The 24,605-nt window shown below is 38.5% G+C and overlaps 1 protein-coding gene across 6 annotated transcripts in view; it reads right to left on the reverse strand.

Moving 5' to 3' along the window:
- KIF6 (kinesin family member 6) overlaps nt 1–24,605 on the reverse strand; it is a 247,134-nt gene that overhangs the window by 213,889 nt on the left and 8,640 nt on the right. For all 6 annotated transcript variants that reach the window (XR_015772098.1, XR_015772096.1, XR_015772097.1 and 3 more), the window contains 2 exons: nt 15,073–15,220; nt 12,472–12,581 (listed from right to left, as the gene is read on the reverse strand). Coding sequence is in view for 3 of the 6 variants with exons in the window: in XM_088052351.1 (XP_087908477.1) it covers nt 12,472–12,581; nt 15,073–15,220 (258 nt within the window). In the remaining 3 variants the exon portion in view is untranslated. The remainder of the gene's footprint in view (nt 1–12,471; nt 12,582–15,072; nt 15,221–24,605) is intronic.

A 24,605-nucleotide genomic window follows, 5' to 3' on the forward strand; every position in this document is an offset into this window, starting at 1 on the left:
AGGTAGTTCTTGCATGTTAATTACTTCAAGTTGCTTCTAAATCAGAGAGATTGTGTTTTGTTCTACTTTACTTGCCTTCCCCCCGCCAGCCCCAAACTGAGAATGAAATCAAGTATCAAAGCAGCATTCCAGAGTATTACTCTTAGATATTGTGGGAGTAGTTCACAGTCTGATGGTCAAAACATTCAAATCTCAATGAAGAAATAATTTTAACACCTTGCAATGCACTCACTCTTTTCAAGAAAAATTACATGTAAAAGTACACACAGACTTTCTTTGACAGTCATAACAATTGCTTTTCCAACTATGATTGCCTCCCACTGTTAGCCTTATTTTTGTGTGGTGGTATAAGACATTTTTCACCTAATCACAAAACTCAGCGTCCCTACTCAAAGCATAAACCCCAGAGTATAATTCTGCTCTTGCATATAAAACTTTTGATAAGGTCAAGTTGAATTCCGTCTACATCTGCGTGTGCATCACACACTAAGGCCCAGAGTGGTTCTGATTACAGTTTTCCTTTATTAACTTGTGCCATTTCCTGCATCAACTGAGCTGTCATCAATGCAGAAGAGCCTTGCACATTGAATGCCTTCATTTATTAAATTCTTGTTACTGGCAAACATTTACCTTAAAGCTTCCTTTGATTAATTAATACCACCTCATTAATTTTTCTATTATTATTATTATTATTAATAATAATAATAATAATAATAATAAACAACTCTGCACAATATATTTCAGAAAAGAAATGACCATTTTGAAAGTCAAGTTTCCTACCTGTCTATAGGGCTTAGAATTAAAGAAATCTAAAATAACCTCAAAAACTTTATAAACATTTAAAAATTAATCATAATGATGCAAACAAATTCTATGCCAATACATGAGCAAAATATGGTGATACTACTTCATTGTGAGGAGACTACAGAAGAGATTATACAGCCAAAAATAAATTTAGGAAAAAAATAAAAGAGAAAAGCAGCAAGTATGCACCTTGGAGTCTGTTCAGAAGAACAGAATAAATTAATGGATACATATAAGTAATGCTTAAAACTGCAAGGAACTTTAACTTTTAGGAAAGAATGGTCAGGATAATAATTTTATATATCATGCCAAAAAGATGATCTTTCAGAAGAAAACTCCCTGAATACCACAACAGAGGACAAAGTCAACACTTGATTCAAGAGGCAAGGTGACAAAGTTATTCAGCTACCAGCACAACTTTCAACAGCACAGAGATTTGATTTTCCATCCAAGTAGAGACTTAGAGCATAATCTCCCTTATGAGACATGGTAGAACTATTACATGAGTAAGTTCTTGTTCAGACTGCTTGCTTGACAAGTCATACTGTGATAGGAAATCCTTCCCACTGTTTCAAATGGATTCTGTTTTGAGACAACGAAAACAGTTTAGCTGTTCTGGATGTTATGGACATGACTGAAGACTGTTACATATTTAGGAATTAATAATTCATGTAACACTGAACCTAGCAGGCACAGCCTGTGGTGCTGCACACACAGTGGGGCATTCGGGCCTGAGACGTGCTGCACAGATCCCTTGGCTGCAGGATAAATTCAGTGAGTTTCTGGGAGAACACCTTCTAGAAAGAAGCTCTGTTCTTTAAATGAAATTATACGAAGGCTCAAAAGAGCAAAAACAGACACCTTCTTTTCATGGCCAGGACCTGTACTGCTCTGGTCCAGTGCACCATGGGGAAATCCATTCAGTCTCTGTTCGATGTTGCATGGATGCAGGGCACTCAGCACGTGATGCAGTGCAAGATTTACTTGCCACCTATCCTCCTCCTCTTACTCTGTCTTACCAAAATGGTTACCCTATTAAGCCATTTGCTTCTAAACCTTTCTTACTGAGATCTGGAAAAAGCTGAGCACTATCTCTCTCTCCCCTCACTCCATCATGTAGAACAAGGAATCAAAACTGAAACAATGAGATCGGTGGTTCATGTATGAACAAAACATACAAAATCTTTTAGAATTTGCAGTCAACTTCAGTAATCTCACTCACCAAAAAAAAAATTGTTAAATAAACTTTGACATTTGCTCATCAAATGCTTTTAGAAAAGTTACTTTAAAACTGTTTCACTGGACTTTACACTCTTTTTCAGGAAACAAATCAACATAAAACATGGATTTGAATAACCAATATATCATGTATGCTTAAGTTATTGTATGCATTTAAAGTGTAATTTGTTTGAATTGCAATTAAAAAAATAATAATCTTTGAAGAAATTATTCAAAACAGTTTTTAGCTGTTTCCTCATTAACAAAAAGGAAAGTAAAACTTTGTATTCTCTTAACCTTTGTTATTCAGCAATAACACATTGAACACTTTTAATTTTGAAAGAATATATTTCATATTAAAAAAAAGTGACCTAGTAATATTATTAGCCTTAGAAGTTTTAAAATACTGATAATTCTCAGAACATTGAAAATATAGTTCTTGAAGGTTTATGATTGGTGGCCAGTTTCCAGATTAGATACAGCCATTAAAAGTGACATTAACACTGATGAGAGAGCAGAATCATGTTTATTTGCATAAATAAATCAGACTGAATAAAATATATTTCCTATATGTTAGAAATTATTCCTTTATTTTATGTTTATCCTTCTTTGTTAAGGAAAACAGGAATTACTATTACTTTCCATGTCAGCAATTTGGTAACTCTAAAAGCCCTTGGAGGGCAGTAGAAAAACAGAAGAGTATAAACTCATTTGAAGTAATTTAGCAATATGCAGTAACAGGTCTTGTTTTAAAGGGAAATTATTTCACACTGACCCCATGGAACATAACAATTCTATGTTACTAACACATATTGTTAGCATGCTACTAACATATATTGATATAGGCATAACTGTTGATGTCTGAAGTTAATTTGCTCTCAGCTTAAAATGTGGTCTTCCTTAAGTCGGACAGTATGGTACTAAAAATTAAACATTTCCCTCTCAAAGAGGACTTTGAAGAATATTCACACAAAAATGAGGAATCCCTTTTGCTGATGTGAAGCTGAGATTCTATTTTTCCCTGGCCACATCACTCTGGAGTAACGGTTGTCTGAGTTCCCTAACAAGTAGTTCCTCAGTTGCTGCAGCTTAGACTGTCATTCTAAGGCAAAACAGCACTAATTGTAATTTGCTTTCACGTGCAAGAGGGTCACCTGCCATCAGACAGGTAAAGCAGTAACTTATTGGTTACCTATGAATTAATCTAGTCATTCCTGACTAATGGTTCTATAACCTCAGTCTTTACTTCTGTGTCATATATGGTGTCAAAAAATTTCTTACTTCTGAATAAATAATATGTTAGGAAGAGTTTTACTGGTATGTTGTAACCAAAGTGAAATTCAGTAACATTGGGTTACTTAAATAAATGATGAAAGGCTCTTGCACAAATGCATAGTAAATTAAGAGCTTTAGAAAAGCATTGCTGATTTGAACACATCTGCAAAACTCATATGAAAACATAAGGTGGCACTAAGTATTTAAATAGTCTTCTACCAGCTTTATTTCATAGCAATAATTTCATACCTTTGTGTGTTGAAAACAATCATAATTTCCTTTTATGAATATGGAATTCCCTACAGCTACAAACAGAATTAGATTGTCAATATTAAATTCAATTTCTTCATTCTAACAAGTAAGATTCTTCAAATGGTTTTTTGCATCTGCAAATGCTGGATTTCATTACAGTGTCACAAAATTAAAACACTGTCAGTTTTGTATAATAAAACAAGTTACAATTGTAAACTAAATGTTTGTATGAACATTAAGGTATATCAAATTATATCTTCTGTGGTTGACGAGTAATGTTCCAACTAAACATCAAGAAAACTAGTTTTTTTCTTTAAAATAGAAGTTTAATGGGATTTCAAAACCAATCTTAGATGTTGTAGAAATATCTGTACCTATTAGAAACATGATATTTAGTAATGTATACATATGTAAATATCTGTATGTATATAAACACATATATGTATATAAATCCCTACATATGCATGAATACATAAATAATTACTTAATTCTGCGTAAGACTCTGTATATGTACATAAATAGATAGACATATCAATGTGCAGCTGTATAGGCCACATTCATGTATTTGTCAGGAATTTATTTCCAGAAAAGTAGTGATTGTTTTTGTGAGAAATTTTGTGAGAGATTGTTTTGTGCCCTTCTCATCTGACAGACTCAGATGAAATGAGTAAGCAGTGCTAAGATGAAAATTTCATAGTCTAGAGAAAATACAAAATATGGCTGCACACAAAACCTTGACTTCAGGAGCTGAGATTCCAAGTCTAATCATGTAATGTTTAGATGCAATGGACAATTTAAAAAATGTTTATTATTCACTTTGCCTTAAGCATCAAATACAATTTTAATGGCTCATTTTTCAAGTACGATTAACAATGAAATTAACAATGCAATAAACTTGAATAATTTCATAGCATTAACTTCATTAAGTTGAAAAAGGTGTAACACACTACTTTTTCATACTATAAAAATGGACACAATTAAATTATATTATCCAAACTAGCCTCTGATTAAAATTTTTGTCTGCATGCCAGTGGAAGCAGGTAATAAATTCAATTAGAAACCTAAACTTTGCCATGAAGGACACTGGTAAAGACACACAGTCCTCATAGCACTGATGTGTCATAAAGCAACAGATTTTACTTCCATTTTTTAGGTAAAGAAATGGAAACAATTAGACCAATTCATAGCCCAGTCCCACACTTTGCATATGTCTGCTGCTTTCCTAATCTCTAGACTGGATTTTTTTATAAAGATAAATCTTGAAAATTATTTTGTACATACATGTCTGTCTTAGTTTAGGGCAAATTAGGAAGGAAAACTCCAAATGGGGATTTCCCCAGGGAAATGCCCTTCCCCACCAACTGGTCCAGGAAAAGAAAAAAAAAAAATTCCTTGGAGAGAAGTGGAAAAAGCTGTTTATTTAACAGAAATTGAGTAATATTAAATAATAAAACCTCTTGCTGTTCGATGGGATGGCAAATCTAGGAAGAAAAAAAGTCCTTTTCATGTGGTGTAGCTCGGCTCGCTCAGGTTCTTATCAGTCCCTCCGGCGCTGGAAAGTGCCAAGGCCCAGGCCCCGGTGGTCCACAGGCGTGAGCTCCCAAGGTTTGGCTGGGTGTTCAGTCCAGAGCAGGCTTGCACAGATCCAAGAAAATTGGGAAAAAAAAAACAAACAAAGGTCCAGGGAACTCCTCTGCCTCAGCTAGCTAGAACTAACTAAAAGCCAGAGAGAAGCTCTGTCCTGCTGTCTGTCCATGCTGCAGACACCACAGTCCAGCCAGCAAGATGTGGGGGAGTGATGTTTTTCCTTAACATAAACTGTGTGCTTCTTCTTCTCCCTCTCTTGCTCTCAAAGCCAGTCTTAAAGGTGCAGAACTTAATATATGACATAAACCAGACGATTGGGGATACCAGTATCATAAAGTCACCCCAGGACATTCCACCCCTTATCCCCATATCGTCAACTTATTATCAAAATTAATATATATATATTTTAACCCAACAACACATACATTATATACAGACAAGGGCATTTATTCATGATCTTCACCCAACCATCAGATCTCCCTGAGGTACACATTGTGTTGTTCCATCTTTCCGCATTATCCACGTGTGCAACCCGGTCCTTGAGCAAAAACAACTCCACGAATGGGTTTGTCTGTACTCGAAGTAGAATTGATCCAAACTGTCTTTCCTAACAAACCTCTGAGATGTACTGCTGGGACTTTGTCTCCGTCTACTATATGCAGGGGCTCGGACTGGGCTGGGCCTGCTCGATTGGTGGAACCTCGGGTATTAACTATCCAGGTGGCCTTTGCTAGATGCTGCTCCCAATTTTTGGAAGATCCCCCACCCAACGCTTTCAAGGTAGTCTTTAACAGTCCATTGTACCTCTCCACTTTTCCCGCAGCAGGTGCATGGTAGGGGATATGGTACACCCACTCAATGCCATGTTCCCTAGCCCAGCTGTTTATAAGGTTATTCTTGAAATGAGTCCCATTGTCTGACTCAATCCTCTCAGGGGTGCCATGCCTCCAAAGGACCTGCTTTTCAAGTGCCAGGATGGTGTTACGAGCTGTAGCATGAGGCACAGGGTAGGTTTCCAACCATTGTGGCTTCCATGTGTAGGCTTCTACCATTGTGAGCACGTAGCGCTTTCCTTGGCGGGTTTGGGGCAGTGTGATGTAGTCAATCTGCCAGGCTTCCCCATACCTATATTTGGACCAACGCCCACCGTACCATAGCGGCTTCAACCACTTGGCCTGCTTGATCGTGGCACACGTCTCACAATCATGGATAACTTGGGAAATACTGTCCATGGTTAGATCCACCCCTCGGTCTCGTGCCCACTTATAGGTGGCATCTCTACCCTGATGGCCTGAGGCATTATGGGCCCATCAAGCTAGGAACAACTCTCCTTTGTGTTGCCAATCTAAGTCTGTCTTTGACACCTCTATCTTTGCAGCCTGATCCACCTGCTCATTGTTTCGGTGCTCTTCATTAGCCCTACTCTTGGGGACATGGGCATCTACATGACGGACCCTCACAGACAGTTTCTCTACCCTGGTGGCGATGTCTTTCCACTCATCAGCAGCCCAGACTGGCTTTCCTCTGCGTTGCCAGTTGGCCCTTTTCCACCTTTCCAGCCATCCCCACAGAGCATTGGCTACCATCCATGAATCAGTGTAGAGATAGAGTTTTGGCCACTTCTCTCTTTCAGCAATGTCCAGGGCCAGTTGAACAGCTTTGAGTTCTGCAAGTTAGCTTGATCCACCTTCTCCTTCAGTGGCCTCTGCGACCTGTCGTGTGGGGCTCCATACAGCTGCTTTCCACTTCCGGTTCATCCCTACGACGCGACAGGAACCATCAGTAAACAGAGCGTAGCGTGTTTCTTCTGCTGGCAGTTGGTTTTATGGTGGAGCTTCTTCAGCCCGTATCACTTGTTCCTGCTCCTCTTCATCAATGAGACCAAAGTTTTCACCTTCTGGCCAGTTTGTAATTATCTCCAAAATCCCAGGGCGATTTGGGTTTCCAATACGGGCACGCTGCGTGATGAGGGTGATCCACTTGCTCCATGTAGCATCGGTGGCGTGGTGGGTAGAGGGAACCTTTGCTTTGAACATCCACCCCAGCACTGGCAGTCGGGGTGCCAGGAGGAGTTGTGCTTCTGTGCCAATCACTTCTGAGGCGGCTTGAACTCCTTCATAGGCAGCTAAGATTTCCTTCTCTGTGGGAGTGTAGTTGGCTTCGGACCTTCTGTAGCTTCGGCTCCAGAATCCCAGTGGTCGGCCTCGAGTCTCCCCAGGCACTTTCTGCTAAAGGCTCCAGGACAGACTGTGGCTCCCGGCTGCAGAGTAGAGCACGTTCTTCACGTCTGGTCCTGTTCTGACTGGGCCAAGGGCTACTGCACGGGTGATCTCCTGTTTGATCTGAGCAAAGGCTTCTTGTTGTTCAGGGCCCCACTGGAAAGTGTTCTTTTTGCGGGTGACCAGGTAAAGAGGGCTCACAATCTGGCTGTACTCAGGAATGTGCATCCTCCAAAAACCTATGGCACCTAGGAAAGCTTGCGTTTCCTTCTTGTTGGCTGGTGGAGACATTGCTGTGATCTTGTTGATGACATCAGTAGGAATCTGACGCCGTCCATCTTGCCACTTTACCCCCAGGAACTGAATTTCACAAGCTGGTCCCTTAACTTTGCTCTTCTTGATGGCAAAACCGGCTTTCAGAAGAATCTGGATGATTTTCTCTCCTTTCTCAAAGACCTCTTCAGCCGTCTATCCCCAAACAATGATGTCATCAATGTACTGCAGATGTTCTGGAGCCTCACCCTTTTCCAGGGCAGCCTGGATCAAGTCCATGGCAGATGGTGGGGCTGTGCTTCCATCCCTGGGGCAGTCGGTTCCAGGTGTACTGCACTCCCCTCCACGTGAAGGCAAACTGAGGCCTGCATTCTGCTGCCAGGGGAATAGAGAAAAATGCATTGGCAATGTCAATAGTGGCGTACCACTTCGCTGCCTTGGACTCCAGCTCGTACTGGAGCTCCAGCATGTCTGGCACGGCAGCGCTCAGAGGTGGAGTCACTTCATTCAATGCATGATAGTCCACAGTCAATCTCCATTCTCCTTCAGATTTACGCACAGGCCAGATGGGGCTGTTGAAGGGTGAGTGGGTTTTGCTGACCACCCCTTGGCTCTCCAGCTCTCGGATCATCTTGTGGACGGGAATCACAGCATCTTGAGTTGTTCTATATTGTCGGCGGTGCACCGTTGAGGTGGCAATTGGTACTCGCTGTTCTCCCACTTTTAGGAGTCCTACTGCAGATGGGTTCTCTGACAGTCCAGGCAAAGTGTTCAATTGCTTGATGCCCTCTGTCTCTACAGCTGCTATCCCAAATGCCCACCTAAGCCCCTTTGGGTCCTTAAAATACCCACTTCGGAGGTAGTCTATGCCCAAAATGCATGGGGCCTCTGGGCCAGTCACAATGGGGTGTTTCTTCCACTCATTCCCAGTCAGGCTCACATCAGCTTCCACTAAAGTAAAGTCCTGTGATCCCCCTGTCACACCTGTGCCCCTACATATCTTGATGGGATTAGGGTGCACTGTGCACCAGTGTCAACCAAGGCCTCATATTTTCATGGTTCTGATGTGCCAGGCCAACGAATCCACACAGTCCAAAAGACACGGTTTTCCCTAGCCTCTACCTGGCTAGAGGCAGGGCCCCTCTAAGCCTGGTTATCCTTCTTTCCTTGGGTATATGTCTTGGAGGTTCCTTCAAGGGAGTCAGACATGTCATCATCATACTTGTCAGTTTGACTACAGGCTACTGGAGCGGCTTTCTTTTTGGTGGAGTATCCCCCCTGAGTCTTGCTGTCTTCCAATTCAAGCATCCATTTTGCCAGAGCAGCAGTAGATTTTCCATCCCATCTTTTCATGTTTTCTCCACAGTCACGTAGGAAAAACCACAGCTCAGCTCATAGCTTTTTCTCTCTATCTGGGGAACTTCTGCGTTGAGTACCAGGGCTCCTGGTCTGTACTGCCGAGACTGGAAGAAGGTCCTCCCTGAGTTTCTTGAGATTCTTCTCTATTTTGTTTTGGAAGTTTTGCATATCTGTTCTCACAGTTGCAATTGTTGCCTGCATGGGGCCATGCACGGTATCTGCATATGCTCGAAGCTTCTTCGCCATATCCAGCACGGTCTCCTCCCGGTCATCCCGCTTCATTGTTGCTAAAGCAGAAGCGTATTCTTGTGGCCCAAGTCAAACAAGTTTTCGCCACATCACAGATGTACATGGCACCAAGTCTGGATTTCTAGTACCTAAGTCACCCACAAAGACAATCTCTACTATTGCCATTTCTCTCAAGCACTGAATCCCTTGTTCTATGGTTTTCCAACGAGTTTGCTGTATATAGAGATCGTCTGCACACAGATATCTTTGTGCCACACTTCTTAAGACCCGTTCCCAGAGACTATAAGGGTCAGCCCCCCTCATCATCTCCTGGTCAATAACCGGATCGTGTGACAGGGACCCCAGATGCCTCGCTTCAGTGCCATCCAGAACTGTAGCCTCACCTGCAGCATCCAACAGACGGACTAACCAACTAATTATAGATTCATCAGATCGTTGAGTGTAATCTTTTCTCAGGCCACGAAGGTCCTTCAGGGAGAAAGGTTCACCAGTGCCTTCTGATTTTTGATCAGTTGCTGGTCTTGAGGGTCCTTCCCCTGCATCACCATTATCATCATCTACTGGCCGATTGGTTTTGGTTTTGAATTTCATGCCTCTCGTGGCAGAAGCAACAGACACTGGCTTAGGCTCACTGTCTGGTTTGGCTGCTGGCTTGGCTGCAGCCTGAGTGACTGGGGTAGCTGCTGATTTATCTGCCTGCCCTACAGTATCTAGCACCGTGCGATAAGCATACGCTAGGACCCAGCTTATTGCAATGATATTTTTCTTCTTAGAATCATCACAGCAGTTCTCTTCCAGATATTTCCCTACTTCATCTGGGTTCTGAATTTGTTCACGTGAAAATTCCCAGGCTGGGGGATCAGAAAATTCTTTCAGAGTTTGGCCAATTCTCTCCCATTCTCTACACCACTCAGGATTTCCCACACTTGAGTCTACTTCTGGGGCAGGGGTCTCGTTGGCTCCTCTGGATATCTCAGCCCTCATTCTAGAGAAGTTGCAGACCATATACAGGAAGCTCAACAGCTGAACTACCAGGAAAGTGACCAGGAATGTGGTATCCTTAACACTCAGGGGAAACTGGATATTCTCAAAGAGGGACATAACAGATTCAAAGGAGAAGACGGAAAGAAAAGGCTGAAAAGCCTCATCCCCTGGTCTTCCTCTAACAAACTGGGTGCAATTACCAATAAACTCCCAAAATGTGCTACTGGGACTGGGAGGCAGGGTCGGGCGAAGAAACCATAAGCCAAACATACCTGACAGAAACTTCAGTAGTTCTATAAACTTCCTATAAATCATTATCACCAAGCCCAGCACAATAACCATTCTAATCCGTGCCCCTCTACTGTGAAAGAGGGCAAAGACAGGTATTAAAACCTCAAAACTTTTAGGGACCAGGTCCACATGAAGGCCTCCACCCCGAGAGACATTATGTATCCAAACAACATGGCTACTGACTGCTTTAGCCCAATACAGAATAAATACAACCAACAATCAGTACAGGTTTTTCCACTTTCTCTTGCCCCTGTTCAGGCGCCAAAAACTGTATTTGTCTTAGTTTAGGGCAAATTAGGAAGGAAAACTCCAAATGGGGATTTCCCCAGGGAAATGCCCTTCCCCACCAACTGGTCCAGGAAAAGAAAAAAAAAAAATTCCTTGGAGAGAAGTGGAAAAAGCTGTTTATTTAACAGAAATTGAGTAATATTAAATAATAAAACCTCTTGCTGTTCGATGGGATGGCAAATCTAGGAAGAAAAAAAGTCCTTTTCATGTGGTGTAGCTCGGCTCGCTCAGGTTCTTATCAGTCCCTCCGGCGCTGGAAAGTGCCAAGGCCCAGGCCCCGGTGGTCCACAGGCGTGAGCTCCCAAGGTTTGGCTGGGTGTTCAGTCCAGAGCAGGCTTGCACAGATCCAAGAAAATTGGGAAAAAAAAACTAACAAAGGTCCAGGGAACTCCTCTGCCTCAGCTAGCTAGAACTAACTAAAAGCCAGAGAGAAGCTCTGTCCCGCTGTCTGTCCGTGCTGCAGACACCACAGTCCAGCCAGCGAGATGTGGGGGAGTGATGTTTTTCCTTAACACAAACTGCGTGCTTCTTCTTCTCCCTCTCTTGCTCTCAAAGCCAGTCTTAAAGGTGCAGAACTTAATATATGACATAAACCAGACGATTGGGGATACCAGTATCATAAAGTCACCCCAGGACAATGTCCTAGATACCCCAGACTATTTGGAAAAATAAAGCTCCATTTAAACACAGTAAAATATTGTGTTGGAAGATTTTTTTAATAAATAAAAAGATTAATAATATGTGAATAGCATAATTAGTTATTTCAAAATAAAATTCTACTTATTTTCTTTTATTGCCCCATTGAAAATTTTCAGTATGTTTCCTGTTCTTATATCCGCAGTGATTTCATTGCTATTTACAAATACCTGTTACTATCATGTTGAGTGATAAAATTCATGGTGCCCAGCATTATCTCAGGGCACTTGTAAATCCAGTAAACAACTCACTTATTCACACCTATTTAGTGTTGTGTTGCTATTTAAAAATAACAGGCTATCAACTATTATTTCAGACATGGAGACTAGGATTTGGATTTCATATAAATTAGAAATCTTTAACTTCAGCTAGAGTGTTCATCACCTACAAACCTTTGTTTACTACTCTCCTCCAAGCATTAGTAGGTGCTAGTGTCTGATCAATGATAACTATTATAACAACCATCCATTCTGAAGGAAATATACTGTTCTTTGGAGCTCATTGTGGCCTATTTTCTAGCTGCAACTTATTTCATAATTGCATATTCTAGAAAAATAATTATCTTTGAAGGAAAAGGTCAAATAGAAGCAGGGAGATTTTCTCATTTCTGTTGCAAGGAAATACCACCTGCTACATGTCTCTGCCACACACAGTCATGCATGCCATACAAAGAGACGGGCTGCCATGAGGAAAACAAGTGCACTTTCTCCATGTCAGAGGCTGCAAGAGATCTCTTTGCATAATAGCAACAAACACTTTTAATCCTTTCTCCTTTGGTTTCTCCCTAGCCTCCATACACACAAAATAACTGAATATTTAGAAACCATTGATAAAAGTGTGAAAACAAAGTATTCTGATTAAATTAACACAGATCAGTAGCACAGATTCAAAAAAATTGACAATACAAACAATGTAATAGGGTATATTAAAATTATTCATCTAGGTTTTGATGATTTTCTGTAATCTTATTACTTACGGCAAATCTTCCATTCTGGAGGCCTCATGTCTAGGGTCCAGCAGATCATAACCACATTCATTGTAGATTTCTAAGTAGGAAACATGAGTTGTGTACATTTTACTGCTATCCTGGATAAGAAAAGAAAAAAAAAATAGTCCTATAAACAGCAGTCAGATGTAGATTAGAACACAAAGTTGTTTCTATGGCTTTTAGGTCATTTTCTCACTTTGTCTCTTCTTTTTCCTGAGTATGGTGCACATGTTCAATTTGTGATACTTTCATACTATGCATTACAATATGCATAAGGACTCAAGAAGAAAGGAAAAATACACAAAAACCCCCAACCAAAACAGACACACACACACACACACACACAAAACTCACTAAAACAAAAATCCCCCACAAAACGCCACCGTGCCTATAAGTTTAGTCTGGGATTTTTAATTAATTCCATGTACTTCAAAAAGTCTGTATATATTTATAACATGGGAGCTGCTTATAGAACGATGCAACATGACATTTTTCACCTCTGCCCTAAAAAGGGAAAGTTAGTATAAAAAAGTAAATACTCATATTATGGGTAGAAAGACTATGCTTAAAGAAAAAACCAAAATTATAGTAAAAACTGCAACAAAAATAAGATTTATTTAGATTCATTATAAGATTCATTTAGAAACATCAGTGATGTACTGCTTTTCACTCTCCTCATCATAACATTAGAGCACTGTATATGATGTCAGCTGTTCTCTGTAATCACAATTCTTTTGTTAAATTACATTGCCAAAAATTGACCAAACTGAGTTTTGCATACAGAATTTCCCCCTGCCCCAAAGCCAAATCCAAGCAACATAAACCTCAAAATAATGGGCTTTGATTTCCAAAATTAAGGAAGAAAAAAAAAGAATAAAAAAACCAGTCACTTCTTTTCAGCAGACAAAGCCACTGTGAAAGCACTCATATTAATTGGTTATGACAGTTCACTATTTCAAGGGACATAATTTAAAAGATATACTACAGATGGATGGAAAAAATGTAGTAAGAAGCAGTTCAAACAGAATGCATTGGAAATAGGAGAATTTCTAAATTAAAAGGAGATGTTATTAAAAACAAAGGGCTTGATTTGCTTCTAATTTAGGGTAAAAAGTTTTGTTGCTTTGGTTTCAAAGTGCACTGTGTTTGTCCAAGTAAGAGCTTAACAAATAGTGTATTTCATGTCCCTGACTTCACTTTCTCCTGCTTCATACTACTTTGGGTTAGAAGGCAAATGATTCTTCTCTACTATTTGAACACCTTCCAAACCACAATTTCAAAGAAATTAAACAGGGGAAAGATATTAAAAGAAAGGCAAGAAGAAAGATTAAACATCAAAAAGAGATTCTTTAAAATGCACTAAGAAAAAAAAAATATATGAAACAATGATTTGGAAGCAGGAAAATTGAGATAGCCCTGTAAGCATAACTAAGTATAGCTTTTGATCCAAAACCCAGTCTAAAGAGGGAAACACTCATATTTCTGTGCTGAGAAGTTGACAAACATGCTAGTTATTTTTAATTCCGTTTTGTTTTTATTACATAATTAACATTAGAAAAGAACGTTGGAGTGTTGGCACTGTTGCTGGCAATTACACAATAAACCTGCTCACTTTTCATAAGGGAAGTTCACCATGGGGGTTGTGTAAATGCAGCACAAGGCCTAAGATAACATGATCATGTGGGGTTTTTTCCCTTCCATTCACACAATGGCAAGTTTTTGTGCACCTGCCATATGCTACGTGCATTTACCTAACAAAGCCATATTTCTGAAGAGCCAAAGTAATTACTTGCTTTTGTTAACCCTTACTGAGACAGGGTATATTAATGTGAATGAAATATATACCCTTAAGCAAAAAGATTGGTACTCTGTAGTATATGACTGAAAGAGTATAAAAGTACAGCGGAATGATTTATGTTAATGTAAAATAATATTTAAATTTACTTAATGAAATAGCTTTGCTAAAATGTAAAGATAAATGAGTCGCAGGTCTGGTGGAGTAAATTAAGAGACAAAACATAAATTACACCAGACTCCTCTCTTCCTCTTTTCACTTTTGTTTCCTATAATTAAAAAAGCATTGAAATAATTGACTGTGCTCACTCACATAAGTATTTCAGACACTAAAAGAAAATAAAATTTCTCACAAACCTAATAAACATGACAAACAATCAGTATGCTTACTCTGGCACATCCTTTTGCTTGTTGACACATTTCATTGCATAAAAAGTCAAAATGAAATGCAATGTATACAATATAAAACCAGAGTGGAGCTGATGTAAGTGTTAGACAAGGAGAACCACTTGTTTGATCCGAAGGTATGCTGCACCAACTAAAAAATAGCCTGGATTTTAAAACTACAAAAGCCCCCCACAATTATGCACATTATTTTCAGAATATTGTAATAAACCAGGAAGCCAAAACAACTACAAATATATTCTTGCACACAGTAAGTACTGTATCAAATTAGATATTTTCTTAAGCATTAGTTTTAGGGCTTCCATTAACACTATTATAAAAACAACTTTTAGCAGTAGTTAAATATTTGAAACCAGACATTAAAAACAAACAGAAAATAATGTTCCACACCTTCTGCAATTGATCAAAAATATAAGATAAGGTCCTGGGAATGATGCCTCGATCACTGTAACGTTCCGCTCCTCCTGTGATGGTAAAAGTTTTGCCACTGCCTGTCTGACCATATGCAAAGATAGTACCGTTGTATCCAGACAAAACACTATACAATTAAAAAAAGGAAGAAAATTAATATTTAAGGCAGAACATATTGTCCATGATCAACTTTGTAGAGAATCAAAATACAATTAACAATAATTCTTGAATACATAGCAACTGTCATTGGTAATACAAGAATACACTTCAATATATATATTCTAGATTCTATAGAATTTAAACTATCTAGAATGAAAGGATTTCTCAATGCCTTGACTTAATCCATTATTAGCTGATCATATTTATTACTATTTACACTACCTTGTAATACTTTTTAGTTTAGCAGTTGTTTTTTTGAAAGGATAATATTTAATATTTTTAAAGACTGCAGATGTCAGGAATTGTGCCATTCATACCCTAGAAGAATCAAGAAACAGTTCACTTAGGACTTCATTAAATGCAAACAGAGGAAACTATATTGTGGTTAGAAACTCAAATAGGATACTGTTATACCAGAGTCCAGCTTTTATTCAGAGAATACAACTATACTAAACTATCAGACTGTGCTTGGATAAGGGTATGCAGGGGAATCTGTGCTTAAATCGAAGTAATAAAATCTTAATTTACTATGAAAAAACACAAACACACCTTGGTAATAGCAAACTTTTCTGTTATAATTATGCCTGTGCAAGAAGCTAGATGGAACAGACAAAATAGCTATAAATGCCATAGCATGAAATGGCATTCAGACTCATCATCTTTTTCACATCTCTTACTTTGCGGAAGTGCCTAAAAAAGTCCAGTTCAAATATATTTCTCTAATTCATCACACTGCCACCATTGACTTCCACCTGATATCCACCAAACAGTGAAACAGTGGAACATGTAGTAGATAAGCTTAATCATCTTAAATTTTGGATTGCATTTACTATGCTTAAAGACCTACCAATTTTGTTCAACAAATGGAAAATCAAATATTATTCTTGTGCATTTTGTTCAAAGAAAAAATTATAGATAAGGTACAATTTAAATAAAAAGGGAAAACAACCCTTGCATAAGAAGAAAAGAAACATGTATATAGATAGCATCTATATAGCTGCTGGTCTGGCACTACAAGAGATGCAATGATTCTCCAACTTAATAAAGTTTACTTAAAAACCTGAGTAGTTGCCAAATTGCTTATTTTAATCCATTACAGTAGGAAGTCAAAGACAAAAACAGAAACATGTTTCTGGCGTTACAGTGAACATCTGCTCCCAAAACATGCAAAGATGGAATATATATATAAATATTAGATTCCAGATGTTAAAAATCAAAACAATTGTTAGGATAAAACACCTCATTCACCTGTCTTAGGAATTTCCAGTACCCACTGTCACAGTATCTGAATGCCGACAACAGTAATGACTTGCCAGATGGTAGCGGGTATCAATAGAAGTTCAGATAAGGCAAATTCAAACCTAGCAAGGGGAAATGATTCTTCAAGCAAGTTGTAGTTAAGCTGTGCAACTCTTTGCCACACCATGTTTTGGACATTAAAATGTGACACAGGCTTCAGCAAAGATTGGACTAAATCACCAAAAATTTTGTCTTCAGGGCTACTAATCACAGAGAAATTGGAAAATCCCAAAACTAAAAATAACTAAAGACTGAGAGGATACATGGGGGAGGCAGCTCTACATGCTTACTCTATTTTCTTCCTCTGACATTGTTTGTTAGTTCCTGTGAGAGACAACATAGTGCGCTAGATGGAACTTTGCTATGATGCAGTACAGTTGCTATTCAGCTCATACAGAAGAGCTCCCTGGCTCTTCAGAGCTAGCAACTGGGGTTGTTAAATTTTCTTACTCCTTCTCTTCTTTAAAGGAGTGTCTTGCAAATTGTTAAAAACTAGTAAATGTTTGACTGCAAACTATTAACTCAATATACCTGTACTTCAGAGAAAGCAGTTGATTAGAATCACTGTGGGAATTCCGAGCACACGAAATTCTCAAAATCTTGTGCATGCAGGCTTAAACACAGAAATGAATACAGGGTTCAACCTTGAGACCTTGGAAAAGGCTACCACTTTTAAATCCAGAAGGACTTAGAAAGCATGGGCAAGAATGTGGGTTTGTAGTTTAGATGGAAAGACATTAGGCTAGGTAGTAGGAAGTTTTAAGGTTTTAAAGTTAAGATATAGAAGTAATTAAAAAGGTAAAAAGTTTAAAGTATAGCAAATAGTTTTGTGTGGCAACCATTATATGATTGGTTAAGAAAGTCTGCATTGTGGCATGGATGTGTAAGACAAAATAATTAACTATTGGTGTGAAAGTAGAAACATTCTTTTGTGGCAGTAGTTTATTGGCTAATTAACCTTTAAAAGGCCTTGTAACCTGTGGTCTTGTGACCACTGACCATGAACATCTAGTGAACATGGTGAAGACTTTCTCACACCTTCATGAGACTGTAGAAGAAGAATAATAAATCATGCTTTAAGATGTGTCCCAGTGGTCCCATCTCTCTTAAAATCCCCATAAATCACCTCACATGTAAACACAGGATAAAACGTCACATACCATATGCTGTCAAAACAGCTGCAAAAATCAGTGAGTTTTCTTTTTGCTATATGATTCACATACTTATATTTTTTGCAGTGCATCAGTGCATCAGCACAGCTCTGAAAAGTTTTCCAGAAAACTCTGACAGCACATAAATTTGAACATATCCATGTCAATAATGCATTCTTCTAATCCAATGCAATTATAGGTTACCTTAATATTGCATTACATAGATATTGATTCCACATATTACATTTATATTACATATTACATATGTACATATTACATAGATACTGATTCCACAGTTTTGTTCTTTAAATTCTGAGCTAAAAGTCAATCTTATTTTCTAAATTTATGTGGATATATATGTGTGGATATATATGTGTGTGTATTATTATATACAAATAATTGCAACCTGTCCATATTTACAACATCCATTTCTTTCATTCACAGTGTATTACAGCTACCACCAAGTCAATTTAAGTACAGCCTGCTTGAGGTGCTAAGGAAGTCTGTAAGGAAAGACTAATAATAATACCAGTGAAACTGCTGGCAAAGCCTTCTAAGACAGGATAGAGAATTCCCTTTCTAAGTCTGAGAAGCAAAACACTTTTATAAGAGACAAGGGACTAGGAGTCCAGGCAGGGCTGACAAAGCTCCTTTGGCTCAGAAGCAAACTGTACACTACAATCCCACCTCCTGAAAAGAGTAGAGGGGAAGATGAAAAGCCCCTACTCCATTGGCTTGTGGAAAAAGAATTAAACTTATGAACTACATAAAAATTAAGGGTTTGTGCATACATATGTATTTATGACAGAACACATTTCAAAACTGAAGATGTATAAATATCATTCTAAGTATAATATTGTGAATATTATTCAATGTCAATTTTGAAGGTCTGTATGTGATAACATGGATTAAGACATAAAAATCCATGTCTGATGTGTCTTATTAACACTTATTTTAAGTAACTTCATTTGGAGTCAATGGTGACACAGGATGCTTTATCAATGAGCCTTGTGGACAATTTATCACTATAGGAAATACTTGTTGGAGATACCCCTTGCACTTTTGCACTTCTAAGTACTTCAAAACCCAACCAAAACTCCATCAATTTAATTTTAGTTCATTATCCCAAAGAGTTTAACACTGAAAGGGTAACTATATGTAGATGGACCAATACCAAATAAATCAATACCTATTTACTAAATATTCAGGAAGTTTAAGACTTAAACAAAGTATTTTCAACCCAAGATACACAATCCATTTAGGAACATAAAAAGCTCAAAAACTTTCATAAACCATTAGCCACCCGTAAAATGCTGTTTAAGAAAACAACATCAAATTATACTGCATAATTATCCTTGGCAAAGTGATGTGTCCTACAGATGCTAGAAGTCAATATAGTGAGCTGAAAATACACGTTGTCCCTTTCATCCTGAAATATAACTGCAGCATGACGCTGCTCTTGGCCGCACCGGAGCTCCGGGCTAGCTCTACTGTGCCACTCCAGCATGGGCAGTCGCCAGGAGTGGGGAACTGCAGGGGAAAGGTGATCCCACTGCAGAACCTTCAGTGCACCGAATCCTGCCGGGCTCTGCCAAATCAGGCATCGTGGGTGGTGGCAAAAGGATGGAGGAGACTCACTCAGCTGTACTTCCCAGGAACAGGTTTATTCAGGGGAGGGGATAAGCACAAGGGTCTGGGCTGGGACAAATCAGGACCAAAGAGAGCCCATAGCACCTCTGTGCACTGGGTTTTATCTCAGGGGTGGGCACAGTCCAGGGTCCAATCGGAGCTCACGGAGGGAGGGGTAAGGGGAGGAGGTTACAATATCAGGGACCAGTGGGGATACAAAGAAGGCGGGAACATAACAACCAATAACATGTCGAGGAAGGGATGATCTCCATGGAAGGAGCTGGAAGGAGAGGTGAGGTTTACAGTGATGGATGGGGAGATGGGGCAGGGTAAAGGTGACTGATGAGGAACATTCAGGAAAACTGGGAGGGGTTTGTATAACAGACAACTGGGGCTAAACCATTACAATCAACAGGGGGAAAACAAGAACGTACCAACAAGTTTTTAACAAATTCTTAACAAAATTAAATAAATGAACTACAACAGCAGCAAGTACCAAAAAAGTTGGCAACACCCATTATGACAAGAGAAGAGCATATTTTCTAAACATCATACACCAAAGGGATCTTCAAAAATTCTCATTTGCAAATTGAAACTGTTCCCAACAGTAGTGGAAGTGATTCTTTGCTGGAAAAGGTTGATTGAGAATCAGCAGCTCTTTTCCGCATTTTCAGCAAAACCTACTTTGCAAGATGTCAGTTCCCACAGACAAAGTCTGCATCTTTGCTCTTCAGAGTCTCTGAACTAAAGTCCCAAATTTTTGTTAAATTCTGTATTTGAAACTACACAGGTTCACATGGACAGTGATGGTAGTCATGTGAGGACTTAAAACTATGCATAAATAAAAATCATACACTAAAAGTGTATTTTCAGTCATGCCCCCTTGGTGTTATCAGAATACTCAGTGTAATAGATTGTTACTCTTTATTAATCAAATTTAATATAATACGAATGTTTAATATAATATGACTGTTAAAGCTGTTTGTTTAACACAATGTAATAGCTGAAACTGCAGAAATGCCAAACCACAATATCTGGCTGTACAAACAAGAATTAGAACATTTTCTTATTAGGAAAAGTCACATAACTGGTATAGGACCAATGCCCGCGCACGGACCAAGGAAAACTACAAGCCTTCATCTCATGACCACCAGGAGGCAGAGGTCGACCCCCTAGCAACAGGCGGCACAAGCTCAGATGCAACCCAGGAAGAAGCAATGAAGACATACAGGAACTGTATATAAGGGGAAACTTTTTCAAGCTAAGGCGCGCGTACTATTGGTGAAGCAGAGGCTTCCCAGCCATCGCCCAGCATTGTTTTTTGCTTGCTCACTGCTTGCTGAATTAATAAAATTGATTTTCATGAATGGTCATTTAAATTGGCTCCTTGATTTAGTCACGACAATTTATAACACTCAGAATTTTGCATATTTTTTTTTTCTCTCTGAATGATGAATTTTGGCATGGTTAAGGAGGCATTTTCTTGAATAAATAGTCTCTTTGCTACTTCAAAAAAAAAAAACACATCAAAGACCCATAATCCAAGGAGAAGATTTGCAGAAAAGATCTTTCATGCACAACATTGTTTAGCACCCTGATCAGAAGTTAATGGACAGCTTCCAGACAGATCAGCTAAAATGCTGTTGCAGTACAGAAATCTGTCTATAGCATATTTTACTGAAGTTATAATTGCCAGAGTTACTGGAGGGTCTTGTTCTTTTTATCAAAACCAATCTAGACCTAAAAAGACCTACTACCGAGGAAAATAACTTTAAAATACAATGACTAAAATCTTCTCTAAATTTGTATATTTGTTTCATTCTATTACAGAATTCAGAGGGATTATTTTCTGTTGTAATGCATTTAGAAAAATGGTATAACCCAAGAATCTACCCCTGAAATATGTTAGCTTCTTCCCTTTATCTCTTCCTCCCCAGTTTTTCCTCATTGATTGTAAGACTGTAACCCTTCCCCCCTTTCCCTGACTTCAAAAAGGCGTGCGTTATAAATTTTCTTTCTCTTTCTCCACACGATCCCCAGAATAAAGCTGGAACATCATCTCAGGAAAGAAAGAGCCTCGTTTTAGTCCCTTTAGTTCTTGCTATAATATCTTCTCCCCACCCTGAACTACAGCAGGGTGGACTGTGGCTACAGAGAGGCTGGGGAACATATATATAAAAAATAGCAATTTTCATTATTCACTAAAACATGCAGGCATATATTTGTAACAGTCTGTGATAGACTTAGTTTCTATAAGAAAAAAAGAATAATATATATTAAAAACTCAATTTCTAACTAATTGTTGATTTGGCTTTGCTTGTACTGCTTATAACCACATATTCCATGTTTCTATCTGGAAAATACAGACCAACTTAAATGTGTCAAGGAAAACTTTAATTTGCCACATGCATGAGCAGTAAGTCTGACTTGCTGAAGTTCATACCTGTGAACAGTAAGATGCTTTGAATGGGAGTAAATCTCACTGGCCTGAATTTCTGCATATAAGGAAATCTCAAAGAAACCTGGCCAAGACTTCAAATTCTGTTAAGACAAGGTTTCCACAAAAAATATGACATTTCAGGGGAAATGCAGACATGCAGTAAGTCTGCAAAAAGTTGTGTTTCAATCTCATTTAATATACTGAGCTGTCTTCATGGCTTATTAATGTGTGGAAGATCTGTTTCATGACTGCCAAGAAAGGCCCCAAAACATCAAAAGCTGCAAATTCAAAGAAGGTAGAACTAAACAAATTGAATATTAATATTTTAGATTTAACTCATGATACCAGAATATCAGGATTTCCAGATTTTGTAGCATAAATAATAATTATGTCTTATTTTTTAAACTGAATATTTATTTTTGTGCGTCAGTGAAACCACATGCGGTCAGGTCATATGAAGACTCGCATATTATAAAACTGAATATAAGACAAACATAATGTTTGCATGATATATTGGAAAAGAAAATGCATACATCTACATAACCACATTTACATACGTTTCCTGCATGTTGAGGTGGTGGGATGAAATGTTAGTCTTGTCTTTTTGATCACTGTAAGAGAAGTCCATTTAAAGCAAAATAATTATGAAGAAACATCATGATTATCTGCCAAGTATTATGAGCTCATCAGGAAGTATTTATGCAATAAGCAAGTCTCTTAAGCAAAGTTACTATCATTGAACAACACAAAATTGTGCAAAAATATTTTGCTTAGTGGAAATCAGAATAACACTGAGTGCATGGGAAAAAAGCAAATAACAGCATAAAGTGCAGGCAAACAACTCCCAAAGTGTTGTAGTTGATAGTCTGAAATGTATCTTTTCCCATCTTTTAGTTGTGATTCTCCCCCCACCCCCAGCTTCTCTTTCTCCAAACTGTTTACCTGGCGTCAAGTTACCATGGTTACTGAAGTTTCTCTCCTCAGCCCCACGGCGAGAGGCCGGATAGAGTAAAGAGAGGACCCCGCTGGCATTTCCAGCTGCTTGAAGTTTCTTTAGCCCAGGAAAGCACGGGGTTGGGAGAAGAGAACCCTTCTTCCCAACACGGAAGTTTGTAACTTTTTCCTGTCTCAGAATGCCTCTAAACTATGGAAGCTGAGAGGGCATGCTTATCTTGCCTTCCCTTTCTTTCCTCCCTGTGTTGCCAGGAAACCAAGCCCCCCCTCTCTCCCCCTCTGCCCCTCTGTGGAGAATACTCCTACACCTTTGTGAGCATTTGAAGAAGTTGGTGTCTGTTATTTCTTATCTTGGTGTGTGTAACCTTGATTTGTAGAAAGTTTGTAAGATGTACTAACTGAGAAAAATAATTGGTTCTCTCTCTGATGTTCCCTCCCTCCGAGAAACCCTGTTAAAAGAGACCCCCCCAGACCCCAAATCCTTGGTCTCTCGTCCTTTAGATTCCCCTTCACAAAAATAAACTGTGGAATGCAAACCAGAGAGAGAGTCCCCCCCTGATTTCTTTACTCGCTCTATAGACTTGGATTCTTGAAGAAAATCAGTGAACCCCACAAACATATGCTGGCTCGAAACTCGAGTGAAGAGAAACCTCATCACTGAGCTAGCCGGGCCACACTCGAGAAGATCGAGTCACCAAAGTATGAATAATTACTGTTTATTATATGCCTAGATCTTCTTTATCATTTTATTCTGCATTATAATTTATCATCAAATTATATATCTTCGTCATGATGATTATAATTTAGAAAAGGATTAGATCTGTTCTTACACTTTACTCAAAGAATTGAATTCTTCTTTTCTGATCAAGCACTGAAAACTTACTGTTGATTTTTAGAAACATAGAAGCTTGTGCTTTACGTTACAGAGCTAAACAGCAACTCATTCAAACAAAAATAAAGCATTAGATCTTCTATATTGCTTACAATTTAAATCACACCTTTTCCAAGTAAAAGGTGGTTTGTGCACACAGCTAAGGAGATTGATTTTACACCACTGCTAAATAAACCCCATCATATATTATCGCAGCAACGTGATAGGATAAATTAAAAATGTTCAAGTTTTACCTCCAGCTATGACACAGATCATCAAAAAAACCTCCCCCAACAACAGTGTTTGAGACAGGAATTGCAACACTTTTAGAATTTTTTCTAGACAGAATACTAAGGGATATTTCCCCTCCACTGGGAAAGAATTCTCTGCCTGGGAAGTATTAAGACCATGATTCAAATCACTGACCACTTTTCCAATGTGACTGAGTTTTAGGGAGAAAATTTGATGTAGATTTTTTTTTTTTTCTGCTGTAAATGCTTGAACACACTACAGGATTTACACTTATCTGCATGCATCAAAAGTACATCTAACACCTTAGAAATTCCCAACATAGATGCTAGAAATATTTTTTCCAATTAACATGGAATACTCTTAATTTTAATACTTCTCTTTTTTGAAAAAGAGACATATAATAGAAAAACAGAAAGCCAAAGTAAATGTTCCTTATATGTTCCACTTCTACTACAACCCTGCTACCACTTAATAACCCAAATATTGTTACATAAAAGCTTACGTAATGATGATTGCTCAAGAAAATCAGTTTTGGCATTGTTAATTATGACATGCATTCTCTTCTGCACATTGGATTTCAGGAAACTATCCATTATCAAGCACAGGACAATTTTTTACATCAATGTAAAGGGGAGCATTAACATGTTTTTTTCCCCCTCAAATTTTTTTACTTATGAAGTAACTTGCATTTTCTAACTTACTTGTAATTAGTGGTGATTTAAAAACATCTGCAGTCAGATATGACCTTTTAATTTGA

This window comes from Pseudopodoces humilis, chromosome 3 (assembly GCF_049639895.1).
Source record: "Pseudopodoces humilis isolate 2021_Gansu_Grassland_sample_001 chromosome 3, ASM4963989v1, whole genome shotgun sequence".
In the NCBI taxonomy this organism is placed as follows: domain Eukaryota; kingdom Metazoa; phylum Chordata; class Aves; order Passeriformes; family Paridae; genus Pseudopodoces; species Pseudopodoces humilis.